This window comes from Orbicella franksi, chromosome 3, assembly GCF_964199315.1.
Source record: "Orbicella franksi chromosome 3, jaOrbFran1.1, whole genome shotgun sequence".
Lineage (NCBI taxonomy): Eukaryota > Metazoa > Cnidaria > Anthozoa > Scleractinia > Merulinidae > Orbicella > Orbicella franksi.
Genome location: NC_138147.1, coordinates 27,083,848 through 27,101,896, shown reverse-complemented (window position 1 = coordinate 27,101,896; position 18,049 = coordinate 27,083,848). Strand labels below are relative to the sequence as shown.

Below are 18,049 nucleotides of genomic sequence, written 5' to 3'. Positions count from 1 at the left end.
AATCGGTTTTTCGACATGCCTTTTACAGCAAATAAGGTTAGAACATTTCGAAATTATCAGCTCTGTGTCTATTTCAACTTAATATAGCTCAAGACATGGCGCGTGCTAAAATATGTGTCTAACCCGTAAATTGAAATTTGACGACGGATGGTCAAATATTTGCAATTTTAACGTAGTTTGAAAAGCTCTCGCGTCGCTCACAATCATTTGCCCAAAGAAATTTTTACAGCAATCTGTAGACCATCCTTCTGCGATTCAACCACCAGAAGCTTAATCCATTTGAAGGTTTCGCACATGGTGAAAATCAATTATTTTTACGAAGTGCTTTTAAGTGAATGAAATACACCCAACAAAAACCGCAACATTCCCTAAAATCAACCCAGTACACAATTAAACATTGCAAAAAGATATTTGAGTGTTTTAAAGACGGAAGAATGACGTGGTTTTGCATGCGAGGCTCTCAAACTTGTTTAATAAAATGGTGCGTCAAATGACGATTTTAACGGAATTTGGTAATTTGCCTATTTCTTTGAAATAAAAGGATATTTTGCCAAAAAAACTATCCAGTAGTTTTTGTCATGCCCTAGCCTATCTACCATAGTAATATGAGCGAAATCGAAGTTTCGACCCTTGCCGAGTTATTTTCCATATTTATGGACAGGGACTCTTAATATCGATCGTGGCTACGTCAATGCTGTAGTGTTCCTCGACTTAAAAAAGGCATTAGACACTGTTGATCATGAGATATTACTAACTAAAATGAATCGGTCTGGCATTCAAGGGAAAACTCTTGATTGGTTTAAATCGTATTTCACGAATCGCACACAACGGTGCTCAGTTAACGGTTATCTCTCTGACTTCACCACTCTTACATGCGGTGTGCCACAGGGAACGATCCTTGGCCCTCTTTTATTTCTAATTTATATTAACGATTTGCCTAAATGTTTATCGTTCAGCGTACCTAAAATGTATGCTGATGACACCCACATTACTTATGCTGGTTCTGATTTACATTTGATCCAGTTTAGTCTCACGACCTTGAAAAGCTAAGCAAATGGCTAGTGTCTAACAAACTTACTTTGAACGCTACAAAAACTGAATTTATGCTGATCGGCTCCAGGCAAAGATTAAGTACTCTATCTGATACACTCGAACTTTCCATTGATAATGTTCCGATTGAACAAGTTTCCTCTGTGAAATCCCTTGGAGTACATATCGATGAAAAGTTAACGTGGCATTCCCACATTGATAAACTGTGTAAAAAGATCGCTTCCATTGTTGGAGCCATAAAGCGAGTTAAGCTATTTGTGCCTCAATCCACCCTATTCAATATATAAAACTCACTAGCTCAATCTCACTTTGATTACTGTAGCCTAGTCTGGGGTAATTTTGGCAAAAAATTATCTAAAAAGCTACAAAAACTACAGAACCGTGCTGCACGTGTAATAACTTCATCAGATTATGACGTAGATGTCGATTCCATGTTTCACAAACTCAGCTGGAAAGACTTGAAATCTCAACGTCAAATTCAGAACGCGTTAATGGTTTTCAAGTCTTTAAACGGTCTTGTTCCGGAATATCCCACGTCCAAATTTATAAAGCGAAATGAATCAAGCTATTCTCTGAGGGACTTGGTTAACAAACTTGTTGTCCCTTTTCAAGAACTAACTACATGAAAAATAGTTACAGCGGCGCTACCCTTTGGAACAGCTTACCCTGTAACATTAGAGAGTCTGGTTCATTAAACATATTTAAACGCCTTCTCTCCCATAATTTTTAAACACGGCTTTCATAGAAATCAGGATTTTTCTTCAGTGGCATATTGTTGTAAGTTAATATAATGTTAGGATTAGGAGTTTTAGTCATTGTTAAGTAATTTTTTTCTACCTGATGTTTTTACCGTGTATAAATAATGATTAAAGATTAAAGATTAAAGATTTAAAGATTAAACTAGCTGTTATCTGTCGAAAATTATACTGAAATCCAACGGTTAACATGTGCCTGCAGATGGCGTAGTGCGCGCCCAAAGCAAGTGCGAAATACGCCAATGTTTTACTTACTGGGGAGGTGACAGGAAAAAATGTAACGGGCACCGTAAAACTTTTCAAAAAAGATAAATAACTTTAAAAAACACGTGGTTACCCCTACATTTTATGTTATCAAATGGAAGTGGCAAGCCTATTCAATACGTGATTAGTTTCTGGTTGTAAACAAAAGGTATTTAGATTGTATTTAAGCTGAACCAAAGGGAGGATGTCAGAGGCGCGAAAAGCGCTGTTGCAACGATTTTTTCAACATACCAAAGATGGTTTTTGTGTTACCATTTACCATGAAGTTTTAAGATCTTTATAAATGTGCTTGCTTTTCTGTATGTAAAGGCGAATTCTAAGAAAATCTGTGAAGAAATATCCTTTCCCTTTTTTTTATTTTTAGAAAAATGCTGATGTCAGCATTTTTGCTGAGATTCAAGGCTAATTATCTCGAAAAAATGAAGGGCTACCCCCATTTTTCTTGTGGATTCCATTAGCCCTTGCAAAGATCTACTTTTTCCGCATGGTCCTAACCTGGGGCAAAAACCTTTGTATTTAGTAGGCACCGTCCTAAATACAACGGCTCTTTTAGGAGCCCCTAAATCTGTAAAAGCAATGACTAACAGCTACCAGCATTCCCCTCAATTTGTTACCCATATCTTGAAATAAAGCGTTTCTTTACCCTTGCGTGAAACCGTTGCAACACCTCGACTTTCAAGTATAGTACAACTCAGTTACCAAGATTGGCTTAACAAAACAAAATCACCGCTAAGAGATTAGGTACAAAAGAGGAAAGGGTAACACTAACAGCCGGTTTCGCTACCTGTCAAGTTCGCTACCTTCTAGTTCGCTTCATGTTCGCAAGCCACAACTTCGGTTCGCTAGCTATTTAATTCGCGTTCGCCACTATCGATAAACTAAAACTTCGCGAAACAAAAATTTATAGGCCCAAGACTTAACGAGCACATAGATTATTCCTCGTTCTTTCATCCACTGCTGAGCCAAACTCGGTTAGCTGAGGTAGCGAACTCCTACGTAGCGAACACCACAGGTAGCGAAACCAGCGCAAACCGAGGAAAGAGTATCAAATTAATTTTTTAGCGGAAATACGACAATTAAATTGTGCACTCAGCTTCTCACTGAAATCGCGAACGTTTATAATATTGAACTGAAAATGGGAGGCTTGAACGTGAATTCGGAGAATGATACTTTGAGGCAAATGGCGGGAAATTCCGTTCTTCAAATTAGATTCTTCCAGTCTAGTGTTCGAAGAGAAAGGCGATTCTTCATGGGCCGGTGGCAAACTGTGCAGAGTGAGAAAGAAATTTTTCGTCTCTAGCCTCTTGTTTCTGGACTTCAGTGGTAAATACCAGCAGATTTTTGCATCACCTGACTCACCTCTCGACTTTTGTTGTAGTTGTAAGGCCTGTGAAGCCTTCATATCGAAGGCAAAATGATGTAAACAGACAAAACGAAGACCGAGCAAGTGGTGTTCAATTTTAAACCGCTCGAGACTTCAGAATAATTTGCAACCAGATGGTGAATACAATATGCAGACCGTAATCGTCATTGTTTAATAATCAACTTTTTTTTTTTGGCTAATCTGACTTGTAGCTTAGGGAATTCCACTAGTACCCACGCCCATTGATTTGATCGCGCGTCATTAGCGTTAGGCCCTGGGCCTTAATCAACCCTCGCCATTTATGCCGCCATTTTTAACAACGTTGAAGGTGCACGAAAATTCAGTGAGTGAGTTGCTATGTTGCCAGGCTGAAAAGTGAATTTTGTGGGACCAATGATCAAGGTGAGTTATGTTTCTCTTTTTGACTGCAGTGGACTTACAAAATTTAGTCAGAGCAGTGGTTTTATTAATTGTTTACCTCAGTGTGCTTTTATGAAGCTTTATACCGGTGTTTATAAGCTTACATGTTTAAAGGAGGATAAATAGGTCCCCCATCAAGTGTCTGCAAAACTGTGGCCCTTCCCTTAGAAAATTGTAACAGAAAATAAATATCAACTGTTCTACTCATCAATATACATTTTATTTCCAAATGTGAATGCTTTCTTCTCTGTTATTACATAATTTATTAAATTCTTCACCCCCCTCTGAGAGACAACAGAGCTAAAGTTTTTAAATGTTTTACTTTCCACCTAAAATTGATCATTTTCCTATTGTTATGAATTTAGTAAATTAACCATAGATGCTGCTCATTATCAGTGCCTAAAACGTGTAGTTTTCGCATTTCTTGTAGCTATGATTATTAAATTATATGGATCACTTATATGGATGTGCTTTAACAAACATAGCGGCCTTTCAAACCTACTAGTCATGATTTACACAATTTGTAACATTTAACAGAACAGTAAACAATTATTGGCTCCGAGCATGAAATTGGCAGATCATCTCGATAAGCTCTTGTCTTCTTTTACCCCTGCCCACTGACTGTCCAAGTTCGACTTCAAGAATGTCGCGCAGCCGAGGAACTTTCATTGACTTCTTTCGCTGTATTTTACTGGTGGCATCTGTGTTGATGTTTGTTGGCGATCATCTTGATCTGCGCTCTCTGTTAGTCGTGGAAATTTCCTCGCGCTCTCCCGCTTTCCTCCCTCATTCTATAATCTGGTGTCCCTCTTTGTGTATTGGCGTGCTGTCCTTCTCCATGGCTCTAATTCCTCCTCCCTTTTTCCAACCATCAGCAGTGATTTGCAGGTATCCCACTTGTTTATTATTCGATGGAAGTATCTCCGGAAATCATCATTCTTTTTTTGTACACCTTATTTTAGGGACAACAGATTATTAGGAATGTGATGAAATAATCTTGACTAGCTTATCATGATATATATGATACTAATGTGAAGTTGAATTATTTCACCCTGATCAACAGCCAGTTCCGTGAGGCTAGCTAGAAGCAATAATAATTATCGTTATTAAATTTTCTTTTTCTGTTTGATTCATTTTCTAATACTTACTGCTTTCACCCATAGAGACTTAAATCTTATTTGTCAAGGAGAATTTAAAAACCAAGTCATGTTGATAAACTGCCCTTCTTGCTGTGGTAAATCTTACCTTGGCCGGTGAATATTTTCATAGTCTCATACTTCTGAAGCATCACAGGTACATGATAGATCATCAGATGGATGTATGGTGTTATTGGACATGTGTGGGCGTAACCATCCCCTGTCATGTTCAAAAGCTGCTTTCCCCACTCAATAGCCTGTTTAAAGATATTTGAAGATCTATCAGTATGTGATGCAAACAACACTGCATTGGCAATGCTTATGTAATCTACATAACCCAGTTATTCATCAGTTTTAGTGAGAAATCTTGATTTTCTTTTCCAACTGTACGTGTTATTCCAAATTTGTATGGTAAGTTTTCACCTAAATAACAGTCATTTTATCGTAAGTGATGAGTTTACCTTGGAATGAAATGAAAGGACTTGATCTTCTCCTGGTGTGCAGTCATTAATGACGTTGTACAACTGCCAGAAGTCCTGTATTGGAAACAATTTAAATTATGATCTCGGGACAAATGAATTTTTGTCTGATCATTTTCCAGGCTGTGTCTAGCATGAGCCAATTTTCAGCATCAATATCATCATTGACATCAAAAACAGCTCCTCAAAATACCCATGCTAAAATGCCTCACCAATGTTGTGTACTTGTTAGCTGGTTAAAAAAAATTAGTTAAGCATAGAGTCATTCCATTTGAACATACCTCCCATAACTTTTTGGTTTTTTCTGCTGTTTCTGGGCGTAAAATCTCTTGAAACTTTGCAGGCCTTCAAAAGTTTTTTCTTTTCGTTTCCCATTAAAGAGGTCCAATCCTTTTCTTTGCTGTCCTTTGTGTTCCATATCTGGAAAGATATTCCCATCAACCAGACAGCTTTGATGAGGTTGTCTGTGCGGGTGGTTTTGTGGGCTGATTTTGGTTTACCCATGTTCTCTTCTTGCCAAAGAGAATGAAAATAATCAGATTGAGCCAACCGACTGATTATTGATTGTAATCAGAAAAATCTTTATACTAGTGCATAAACATGCTTAACATACTTAACCGGCAATCTTCCTTCTGACATTGTTCTCCTGTATTTTCCGTATAGATTTACCCAGACGTCTCCAATGCATTGTACGTCTGGCACGTATCATACATCTTCCTAGGTAGCAAGGGCCAGTTAGGCACGAGAAGTAGTTCTGTGTTCCAGTTCACTTTGTAACGTGTTCGTTCTATTAATACCGGTATGACGACAAAATGAGATATCACAGAAGTTTAAGATAATAAATATTTGGTGTTTAGTTGTATTTGTTTTTAGCTATGCTTGTTGGGTGACAGCATGCACTTTTTCTCGTCTCCCCACTCTCCTGGTCTGCAGAGGGTTTCTCCCATGACTGGTGGTGCGGATTGTGTTGCTGGGCATGTTATTGGTGGTATCGGCAACAAACAGCAAAATGGTCTTCCACAGGATTCGCAAACATGGTCACGTGAGCAGCAACAGTCCTTGGCCAGGTGCCCGATTTTGTTACAATTCCAACATCTGCCTTGGAATTCCATTAGGGAAATAGTTTGTTTCTCAGCAAGCTCCACTCGGTTGATTTGGTCTTCGGGCTGGATAAGGATCAGGGCATCCTTATCATGATACTGGCTCACTACCTCTAAGAACTTGGATAAGGTTAAATTCTCGGACCGATATATGTAATTTAGACTTAAAGTTTTTGTCCTTGATGTGTGTTAGCACTTGGTCCCTCGTCTTTCTCTTCTCTATACTCGCAATGTCCAGCTAAGCTGCTAAGTCTGGTTACAAAGTTATTTATTCGCTCCCCTGGTGCAGGCGTTGCTCCTAGAAAGTTTTGTCTCGCCTTTGGAATGTTTTTCTTCAATTTGAAATAATCGTTGAGCGACTCCATCGCTTTCTAGTGGTCTTTAGCGTTGCCCTTCGTTTCCTCGGGAATGGCACGGAAGATTTCTCTTACGCCCGGTCCTGCTAGGTGTAAAAGGAGGGCTCGTTGCTGTTTCGGGTCGTCGATGCCTGATGCTGTCACGAAAAGTTCGAATTCGTCTTTGGCTGGCCAACTGTGTCAAATGCCGCAGGACCAGTTAGTCTACTTAAACAGACGGCCATAGCTCAGAATTCCTGACAAGCTTGTCTTGTGTTCGACTTTTGTCCTCGTCGCCAAATGTAGTAGCTTCGCAAGAGAAGAAAACACACAATATTGTAGGAACACAACAATTCTATTGACAAGATGGCGGACTCTCTCTAGCACATGGTTTCCAATGTCATGTGAGGTAAACGTCACTGTCACTACACTACAGTGCGGAAGTTAAAAAGTTATAACAACACTATTATATTTAAAAATTATTTGTCGTGAGTGGATGGTTTTCATTATATGTTGAGGACGTCCAATTTTACTACGATATTAACAGAAGATCGTAAATAAGTTGATGCGCTCAAGGACAGTAGAAGTAGCTGTTTCCTTAGAAAGGGTCAAGAGCCGGACAATAAATTCCGTCCCGTAGAGCCTTTATTCCCAAGCAAAGTGCCGTACATGTGCATTATCGAGACAAAAGCCCGTTACAAAAGAAAGTAAAGATTCAGATATTGTTATACCAAAAGCTTTCATTGGTAACATTATAAACGTCTATATCTTTTCGAAGCTTTTGACACGTTAACTTGGAGATAGGAAGAGAGGGATTGGTGCTTGGCCAGTTAAAACTCCTTAAGACAGCTGAAAAGTTTACGTTATCTGAGCACCTTATACACATTTGTGTCCAGACATGCACGTCGGCTTTCCTCGAGTCCATCTTGCTATCTTGTTATAACATATGCATATTGCTACAACAATTAGGAGTCTGAAGCTGTTTGAGAAAGCTATTTTGTTCTATTTTAAATCAGCGACTGCTTGAACATGTCAATTCTCTTAATTTTTTACACAATTCCCAGATTGGTTTTCAACCCAAATATCGAACAGCAGACCATGTTCTTACATTGAGAACTCTAGCAGATAAATACGTGTATCACCACAACGAAAAAATCTATGCTTGTTTTGTCGACTTCAAAAAAGCTTTCGACTCAGTTTGGCATGACGGACTTTCATTTGTTATATTACAAATTAATGTCGGTGGCTGTTTTTTCAATTTAATAAAGAGCTTGTATTCAAAATCTACACGTTCCATAAAAAATTGGCCAAAATCAAACACGGCCCTTTCCATACGTAAGAGGGGTACGCCAAGGTTGTATTTTGAGACCATTCTCTTATGAAAAAGTTCTAATCTGATCCCTTTATCCTACCAAACGGCGCAAAATTAAATTTACTTTATATGCAGACGATTTAGTCACATTGTCAAGATCAAAAATAGTACATAGATGTAAAGTATCAATCCAAAAAGACCAACAAACTACCTCCATTCCTAGCGAATAAAATTTTCGACGCAATGAGCTCCTCAATTTTGACATATAAAAGTGAAGTGTGGGGTCCATATGCAAAATCTAATCTCAAGTCTTGGGGCAGTTCCCAGATCGAAAAAACACATCTCCAATTCTGTAAACGTTATTTAGAAGAAAGCAATAAAGCATCCAATGTAGCATGTAGAGCTTAACTTGGTAGGTTTCCTCTCATTATAGCTATCAATCAGAAAATCATGAATTACTCCGCATATCTTCCAAGTAAGGATAATTGCTCTATTGTTAAACAAATCTTTCTCATGTCGCAAGATCTTCATCATGCTGTTAAAAATAGTTATTCTAATATTATAAGTATGTCTGAATCTTATAATCTCCCTTGTTTTGATCTTACGTACTTAACTAACGCTAAAATCAAACATTATGTTGGCGTAATGCAGCAAAAGTATATTTTATATTGGCAACATACCATGCAAAACTCTACTAAACTAAAATTTCTCAACACTTTTAAGAACGATTATACACCCTCCTCTTATTTAGGCCTAACAAGCAAACTTAGCGAAAGAAAAGAACTAGTGAAATTTAGGATAGGCAATCACAAACTAAGGATTGAGACTGGTAGATATGATCACATTCCAAGGGTTAACAGACTCTGCCCTATTTGTGCATCTAATCAAATTGAAGGCGAATCTCACTTTTTTATATATTGCAATAAATTCTCTATTCTAGGAAATAAATTTTATAAAAAAAGAGAACATATCATTCCGACTTATAAACAATTACCTTCATTACAAGTCATTGGGGACCTTGTGACTTCTTCAAATCATTATATTAAGAGAGAATGTCCCCGAAGACCGCGGGAAAACACAAAAATGTGGCACATGCTTGAAAATTAATTTCCCTCATCTTTCGCTCAGAGATACCCCTTGATGAGTTAATAAAAGTGATATATTTGTTTTGTTCAGATCTACTTTTGTTTTCCAAAAAATTGCAAAAATTGTACATGATGCCAACTGCTACAAAATGGTTAACATTATTGCGCCGAGTATCAACACAAGAACTTCGCTCATGAAAAGTGCAAAAGCAAGTTCGCTTTTCTTCTTTTTGCATATTTGTGTGGGAGGTATTAGCAAATTATTTGAACCGAAAACCAGGATTTTTCGTCTAATTTTTAATTCACGGCGCGTATTTCAAAATCACCAATATTTAATGGTTTCAAAATCTAATTTTGGAGCATTTTTTCAAGACACGTTTTTCCTGCGCGGTATAACTCCGATTCACTTGAGATTAAAGTTGTGATTAGTGGAAATGTTCTTCTTTTCAACGATATAAAGATTAGTTTGGGGATTTTAATTACTGCACGGAAAATGAACGCTCTATTTCGGGAAAATCACCACCTCGCGGTTTCAACAACTGCAAATAATCGAATTAGAGTCTCTGCTGTCGAACCCAAACTTCCAAGCAAATCTTAGTTCTTAGCATCCTATTAAATAAAATTCAATATTATCAGCTCACCTCGTAAATCCAGTGGCTGTAGATGGGGTTTTATCCCTATTTTCTCACCCAAACTGTTATCATCGAATCGACCATGTTTTACCAAATGATTCAATAAACAAACATACCGTAGCTCTTGCACGGGATTTGGTAATTTCGCTCGTTTCGGCCACTAAAATGGTTAGAAGTTACTTGCTTACAAGCTCACTTGTACGTTATAGAAGGATAGAAGCTAAGAAATGCTTGATACTGTCCAGAATTGCGATGTTTCTACAAAAGCCATCCAGGTACTGTTCAGATCGGTTACTCGTTCGGTAAACACTGTTGAACGGAAGATTTAGAAGACGATTATTTTGAACAGAAAATAGGGATAAAACCTCATCTACAACCACTGGATTTACAAGGTGAGCTTATAACATTGATTTTTATTTAATAGGATGCTAAGAACTAAGATTTGCCTGGAATTTTGCGTTCGACAGCAGAGACTCTAATTCGATTATTTGCAGTTGTTGACACCTCGAGGTGGCGATTTTCCCGAAATAGAGCGTGCATTTTCCGTGCAGTAATGAAAAGCCCCAAACTAATGTTTATATCCTTGAAAAGAAGAACATTTCCACTAATCACAACTTTAATCTGAAGTGATTCGGAGTTATACCGCATAGGAAAAACGTGTCTTGAAAAAATGCTCCAAAATTAGACTTTGAAACCATCAAATATTGGTGATTTTTAAACACGCGCCGTGAATTAAAAATAATTAGACGAAAAACCTGGTTTGCGGCTTAAATAATTTGCTAATACCTCCCACACAAATAAACAAAAAGAAAAAAAGCGAACTTGGTTTTGCACTTTTCATGAGCGAAGTTCTTGTGTTGATATTCGGCGCACTAATGTCCGCCATTGTTGAAGTGTTCATCATCTTGTACAGTTTTTTCGAATTTTCTGGAAAACAAAAGTAGATCTAAGCGAAATAATTATACCACGTTTATTAACTCATCAAGGGGTATCTTTGAACGAAATATGAGGGTAGTCATTTTCTGGACCATGTGCCACCTCTCACTCGGTCATGAAAAAAAGGCGCTCTTAATATTCAATCATCAAAATTTATTTTATCTTGCTTTGATTTACGCAATATTCGTCTTTTGAATCAAACAAATGTAACTTGCTTGCTGTATCATAACATTATATGATCGCGATAATCGTTACTGTTTTAGTTTTGGTTTACAAAAGCTTTTGCAACACTATGTATTTATGTTCATGCAAATAAAGGTAGTTGTTGTTATAAAGCTAGCTGTTGTATGACAATGACTGTTCGTTTCCTTCCAATTGACTGTCTGACAGTCATATTTCGGCGTTAAGTTGAACTGTTTATCCCAGATACGCATATGCAGAAAGTAAAACCATGTCCAGAATGACGTATGTGTTCACGTGATTGATTCCTGCGCTGCCACCTCTGACTCTCGTTGGTACTGCGCTGCCACCTCTGACTGTCGTTGGTACTGAAAGGAACGAAGTATAAGCTATGGTCAATATCTATGATCAAGTACTGTTTGGAAATATAAGTAGCTGCCGTGGTCTCTTGTACATAGTCTATCTCCACAAAGGTTTATCTGTTCCGATCCGGAAACCGGACAAATTAAAATGCTTGAGAAGTAAATTAACTTATCATGTTGAAAAAGGGATAGGCGATGCTCATACTTTTCTAATTTTGCAACAGTGTCCAATTAGATTGTGACAGCTCAATTTGGTCATCATCAGACCCTCTGTTGATATGTTTAATTAGGCCTTTAGGTGCTCATGCCATACATCCGCATTTTCTCCTTACCTTTAGTTGAAGAAGGAACACGACATTTGCTCCTTGGCTGAAACTCCTTTAATTTTCCCGGCGTACGTCGCAAGATGAGGTCAAATGCTTGGGAGGGTTCACTGGCTTGTCTTTCTGCGATAAAACCAAGAACAAGGACGCTGTTAAATCTTTCAATCTTCTGATATTAAGAGTTAAAGCTTCTGAAAAGCTTTTCATAAACGTTACCTCAACATGTCATGATCAGTCACAAGAACTCAGTGATCACTAATACATGTGAAAGGAAAAACTGTTTTGATTTACCATCAAAATTTCCCAATTAGAATTAGGACAATCATATGGAAAAAAGAAGGGAAAATTTGTGTGTAAACGTAAGTTGGTCTACCAGCAGTATTTCCATTAAATATCATAAAAGTAAGTACGCAGGAAAATTTGACCAATCGCACGACTTTCGGCACAGATGAATAACTGATTTCAGTTAATTCGAGACCGTTTGAAGACGTAAACAAGAAAATAATATCAATAATAATAAAATAGTGCTGTCTCTACAAAGAGTGATCACATATTCTTGTAATTTATCATGAAGGACAACTACAACCTCTCTCTGACATTGCGAAAACGCCTAATGCAGTGAATATACTGTACTTACCATTTCCCATAATTCCAAATTTGACTATCACACAGCCTGCAACGCCACTGTCCTGTGTTCGAATGTAAAACAACCGCCAGTCTGGGATATTAAGAGCAGCAGAAACTGTTTTTGCAAAATTCATTCTGCAAAAGTAACAGGAGGTAACAGTTAGTTAACAGTACTCGGTAGATTTTTGAACGAACAAAGAAAATCTATTTTCCATTTATAACTACCTCATTAAAGGGTCCTCAAATGACTATATCGGGAAAGTTTGTTTGGTTCGTTTTGTTGACATATGGAACGAGACCCCTATTCCTCGATACGAACCGAACAAGCCAGGTTCAATAAATAGTTTATTGTAGTGGCTCTTTAACACTTGCTGAAGAATTAATGCATCCACTCTCGGTTAGTGCTAAAGGGTAAACATTCCTGCATATTTCAGATTCGCCTTTTCGCCGTGGACCATTTTGCCATACAATATTGAAACTGCTATTATAGACCCTCGCAGTCTTGTCGAGCAAGCAAACGATTGATTGACAGACTGACTTACCGATTGATCGGTTGATTGACTGATTGGTTGATTGATTGATTGACTGATTGACTGATTGATCGATTGATTGATTGATTGATTGATTGATAAATGTATTAGTTGCAAGCTTGCTTGCTTCCTTGCTTGCTTGCTCGCTTGATTGGCTGTTTAATTCTTGTTCAATTGCCAAATGTTATCATTGAACCTTCTGCTGGCTTCAACTTACTTGGAAAATGTAGCTGCTTCAACATGTTGCAGTGTTTTCTCTACATATAAAGAATCAACTGGTTTAATGGTAGCACAGGCAAGACGAGACCCACCGCCGTTCTCTGAATGCACTACAACTCCTCGGCCAACAACTGAAAGAAATGTTAAATCCAAAAGATTACTCTCAGTCATCATGAACATGAATTAACAGGTAAATAATCGCGGTGTATTACTACCATTTCAAAGCTAAGAATCACAACTTCAGAAAAACTTAGACAACTCATGCTGTCCTATGAAGAGCATTTTTATTTCTTTGAAGCAATCACACTTCATTTCGTTAGTCAAGACCTGGAAAGGGTCCAATCATGTGAACCCAATCGGTCGTCAGGGAACAGATGTGTGTTTTGCCCTTATGGAAGGTCTAATGCCCGTAACGTCTTTAAATGAAAATGGTATTAACTTTTCCCATCAAACAAGAGTAAAAGATTGAAACCGAGCAATCCGGTTTTGTGATTCTATCATTTTTGCTATCTTGTCCTAATGATCGGTTACATGGGATATCTGGCCGTTACAAATTCCAGGCTGATCAATCAAGTTGACACATTTTAAAAAAAAGTTCTTTAAAAAGTTATAAAAATCCTTATATTGTTTCTTACCTGACATTTCTCCATATAAGGGAAGATCGGGATCGGTGTAGAACTCCTTTCCTGATCCAACGTTTAACATCGCATGCTTGCCAGATAAATCACCTACTTCGCACCTTAACATATTACTGGAAATGCAGGTGGTCTTGTAATTTCCCTGGATGAAAAAGAGGAGGAAATAAGTAAATAAAACCACTCAGTGATCTTTGTTCCAGCACAAATACAAGTGCCGTATATTCTCGACCTAATTCCGTTAAAGTTTCTTTTGAACGTTGCAACAGTCAAAGGATAACAACTGTATCCTCCGTAGGAAAATCGATGACGACTGGAACATTAGCCCTCACAAAGCTGATAAAAACGAACAGAAAAGTTCGAAAATATCTCAAATCTATAAACAAGGTCATAAGTACAGGGTCAAATATTTCCTAAGTATGGCTTTCCTTGTGCCTAATAGGCTGTGTTAGGTTCGTAAAGTACCGCCATCGTTCTCCCTACGGAGGATTACGGGCAGCTCCATGCTCAAATTTTGCTTCTTTCACATAGATTGACGCCCTAGCGCCATGATACTTACGGCTAAATCGACGAGATAAGGGTTGTATTGTCCTCCTAGACTCTTACATCTCGGACCCATCTCAGCGTAAGTGTCATTTCCTTCAGGGTTGACATGTACGTGCCACTTGTGATCCATACTCTGATTACGACGCAAGTAAAACAATTAGGGAGATTCTGCCTTTCAATTGAAAATTGCTCTAAATGTATTATTAATGGCACCAACTGAATGTTTGAAATAGCGGTACAGGATGTAGCGGTAACGTCTTTTGAAGGGGAGAATAGGTAATCATAGACACTGAATCAAATCCATGGAAGAGTTGTTTGCATCGGATGTTACCTTTTTGCTGGAGTTGGAAGCGTAATAGAGATCAACGTAAATAGAAGTTTCCTCTGACGTCATCATCATATCGCTGGACTTATACTGAACCTGAGGGTTAAAACAGAGTTGATTATAGTATAAGTCAACTGGGAGGTCTGACTTGATTTGACTGAGCTGAAAAACGCCGCAGTTGTCCTTATTAGGGAATAGAGATTGAAAATAGTTTCCCTGGGGCAAAGTGAACGGTTATGAAGAGGTGTCCGTCCGTAAGGAGAGGTTCGGCTGTACTGTACTGTTCCAAGAGTATATAACCCTCTAAAGTTGGCCCTGTTATCATTATGACAAAATAACGCAGTTGTCTGTATCAGAGGGAAGAGAAATTTCAACGCAATATGGGCTCTCTGGAGCAAAGTGACCAGTCCAATGTCTCTATGGAGAGGTTCGGCTGTATATTGTTAAATAACTTACCAAGAGTACATAACCCTTTAGAGCTGGTCCTGTGAACTTTATCATGGTTTTCATAACAAACATATTGTCTCCGTCCGCCGCCTGGAAAACATCCGCACACACCCATTTCGCACTTCCTACCACCTTCATCTTGTGGATGACAATGGATCGACCCTGGATGCTGTTTTTGCCAAATAACGGCAGATTGTAGTCTACGTGTATCCCTCTGTAACTTGAGAGGTTTAGAAAGGTTCCATACTTTCCACTCAGGTCACCGACTTCGTATTCATCATTGGTTCCTAAGAAAAGAAGGTTTGCTAAATTAGCTGAATCAACCGATTAATTGACACTTGACTAATTGGATACTTATATAATTTGTTAAAGTTTTCTTCAGAGGAAAATCAGCTCACGTTAGGTTTGGGTCAGATAAAAGAACGAAGTGCGAAAAGAGTATATGTACAAATCATTCAACCATCCAATGGAAAGTGACACTCTATTATGTGATTACAACTTACGGCTAAAACAGTCCTTAGTTCTCATCTCGGTTGTAAAAAGAAATAACAACAAACTGGGCCCTCAAACACAGCTGGATCTACAGATAACCTTTCAATTCACTTAGATATTTTCTAGGCGAACACAATGATGTAATAAAGGCTACAGATTGTACAAACATGAAATTCTTCCACAACTTACCGGTTCCTGGGGCAGGACTGGATTCAACGTCCACACCAAAAGGATTCCAGTTCCTTCCTAGATTGCCTCCAGCACAAGATTCCATTCCTGTGTAATGCATCTGCCACGGCATGGGATAGTTGTGGATATGGTATCCTTGGGATTCCTTCTTTAACCCAGTCACATCTATTACTGTTATGGAGGGATCAAACGGAGACGCCTGGGTAATCTTGAAACCTCCACTTACGCCATCATGGACATCTGGCTTGAATGAAGCTTTGAGAACCCTTGGCCTCACTTTCATGATCTTGGCGCAGGCAAAAGGAGTCTCTGGGTCGTCCATTGAGAGCAAGACTATCGCCTTACCGATAACACTATTATCACCACTCAGCGGCAAGTTGGTATCAGTAAAGGCAGCTTTAGTTTTGGATTCGCTTTTCGTCGCCATAGAAACGGTGATATTTCCATGTTTGGAGGTCAAATCACCGATATAACAATTTTCGTGCCTTTTCTGGCTACAGTTTTTCCCATCAGTGTTATCAGGATTGAAAATAGCACTGAGGTTATGGCAAGAAGCTGATGCTTGAATCTGCCAATGGAACTGTTTTTGAGTTTCTGCATCGTTGACGTAGAAAAGATTAGCATAGACAGTGGTGTCTAAGTGCTCTTGAACTTGTCTCAAGTAAACGGATCCCGCCACTGGGGCCTTGAAATACGCTACAGCTGTCAACATGGATTGGGTTGGAGTAATCAGAGCGCAGGCCTTGGGTGTGTTATTACTGTACAGTACTAGTGTCCTACCCATGATGCTGTGATGGCCCATTACTGGAATCATCAAGTTCTGGTTTGAATAAATTTGCGGTGCTGTGTTGGCGTCCAGGCTTCCCAGCATACCTGTCAAGTCTCCGATAGCACATGATTCGAACCTGGTGTCACTTGACAGACTGCACGTACCGTTGTAGTTTCCAGATTTCATAGCCATCATGGGGTCAAAAAGTCCTCCTACTGCGCCTACGCTGCAGCTCATATCCGCATTGCCATAATATATCATGGGTAAATGTTGAATGCTCCATGTCAGAGTCTCGTTGATGCCCGTTAGGTTTACCATAATGCTTGTAGCATTGTGTCCGTGTGGTTGGGAAAAGACGACGTCACCCTTTATTCCACTCATGCTGAAAACGGCTTGTAGCTGATGACTGGTGGCCGATGAAGACCTGATGGTACATCCTGTAATGTATGAAATATAAAGATTATAAAGACGGCCTTTTTCATCTTTCCCGGTCACAAATGTGTAAGGTACACTTGAAGCCAGTCGAGGTGCAGTAATGTTAATCCACTTCAAGTAGGGCCCATGAAAAATACAATATGATTATCAAGTGACAAACGAGTGAAGTTAGAAATGGTTCTTCACATTTTTTCACCCTCTATTGTAAAAGCCCGCTCGGAGTCTAGATTTCTTCTGCAAGGTTAAGAAAGTTGTGTGAATACTATCTCTCGAAAAGTCTCGAATTAACCTTTGATACTTTTCTACTATGCAATTAATCAACTTAGCTCAACTGAGTACATAACAAGCCGACGCAACGACACGCAACATAGTGGGGGTGAGGAGGAGGGGACAGGGGGGTCATAGTCTCCTGCTTCCCGTACCCTGCTCTCCCGCTTCCCGTACCTTTATCTCCCGCCTCCTGCCCTTTTCCGTGCTGCTCCCGTCCCCTGTAAATTGGCAGGGTCAAAACATATCCTAGTCATTTAGCTTCGCAATTCTTAAGCATTTCCTTTGTTTTTAAATAATTTAACAAGATTACCACTGCCATATGTTTCAATTCAATGAAGTTTTGACCTATTTGTTTATCTTCTTTGAGTTTCACCATTTCAGTCCGTTTTCATCGGCTCTTCAGATTTGTTTCTGCAATCCGTTTTCAGTGACGACGGTCTCAAAAGTTAATTCTAAATTGTCTCGTTTTCTGATAAAGTATACGCATTTCCAGTTACCAGTCCGGCGGTTATTGGGATCAGACAATTAAATCATGGAAGTAGGATTTGACGGAATTGCAGCCAAACGTCCCAGGCGGATTTCAGATACGCGTATTTATTGTTCGGAAAATCTAAAAGAAGTCTTCCATGTGCCTAGGTGGGCGCACTGGTCTCCTTCTGCTCCAAATGGTCGTTAGACCTGTTAAGTCTCCTTCCTCTTCCGAGTCGGGAAGGATCTCGTGATTTTCTCCAATTTCATCAGATTCCATATCACGTTCTCCCCGGCAGTCTGAAAGGATCTTGCAGAACGATGATAAAAATGAATGACAGGCCAAACACGAATCCTATTGGTCA

At 38.9% G+C, this 18,049-nt stretch overlaps 1 protein-coding gene and 1 pseudogene across 3 annotated transcripts in view; both read right to left on the bottom strand.

Moving 5' to 3' along the window:
- Positions 1–4,368: 4,368 nt before the first annotated feature.
- On the bottom strand, positions 4,369–6,932 carry LOC145482469 (uncharacterized; annotated as a pseudogene).
- Positions 5,994–18,049, bottom strand: part of LOC145482776 (ephrin type-A receptor 4-like) — a 92,587-nt gene continuing 80,531 nt past the window's right edge. The window contains exons 5-13 of one of the 3 annotated variants that reach the window (XM_081461399.1): positions 15,743–16,948; positions 15,071–15,348; positions 14,621–14,710; positions 14,303–14,422; positions 13,744–13,888; positions 13,107–13,239; positions 12,370–12,494; positions 11,742–11,855; positions 5,994–11,415 (exon numbers count right to left, since the gene is read on the bottom strand). In XM_081461399.1, the coding sequence (XP_081317525.1) occupies positions 11,285–11,415; positions 11,742–11,855; positions 12,370–12,494; positions 13,107–13,239; positions 13,744–13,888; positions 14,303–14,422; positions 14,621–14,710; positions 15,071–15,348; positions 15,743–16,948 (2,342 nt within the window). In that variant the 3' untranslated portion in view covers positions 5,994–11,284. Of the gene's footprint in view, positions 11,416–11,741; positions 11,856–12,369; positions 12,495–12,571; positions 13,240–13,743; positions 13,889–14,302; positions 14,423–14,620; positions 14,711–15,070; positions 15,349–15,742; positions 16,949–18,049 lie in introns of those variants that run through there. The other 2 variants (XM_081461398.1, XM_081461400.1) reach the window with 2 other exon arrangements.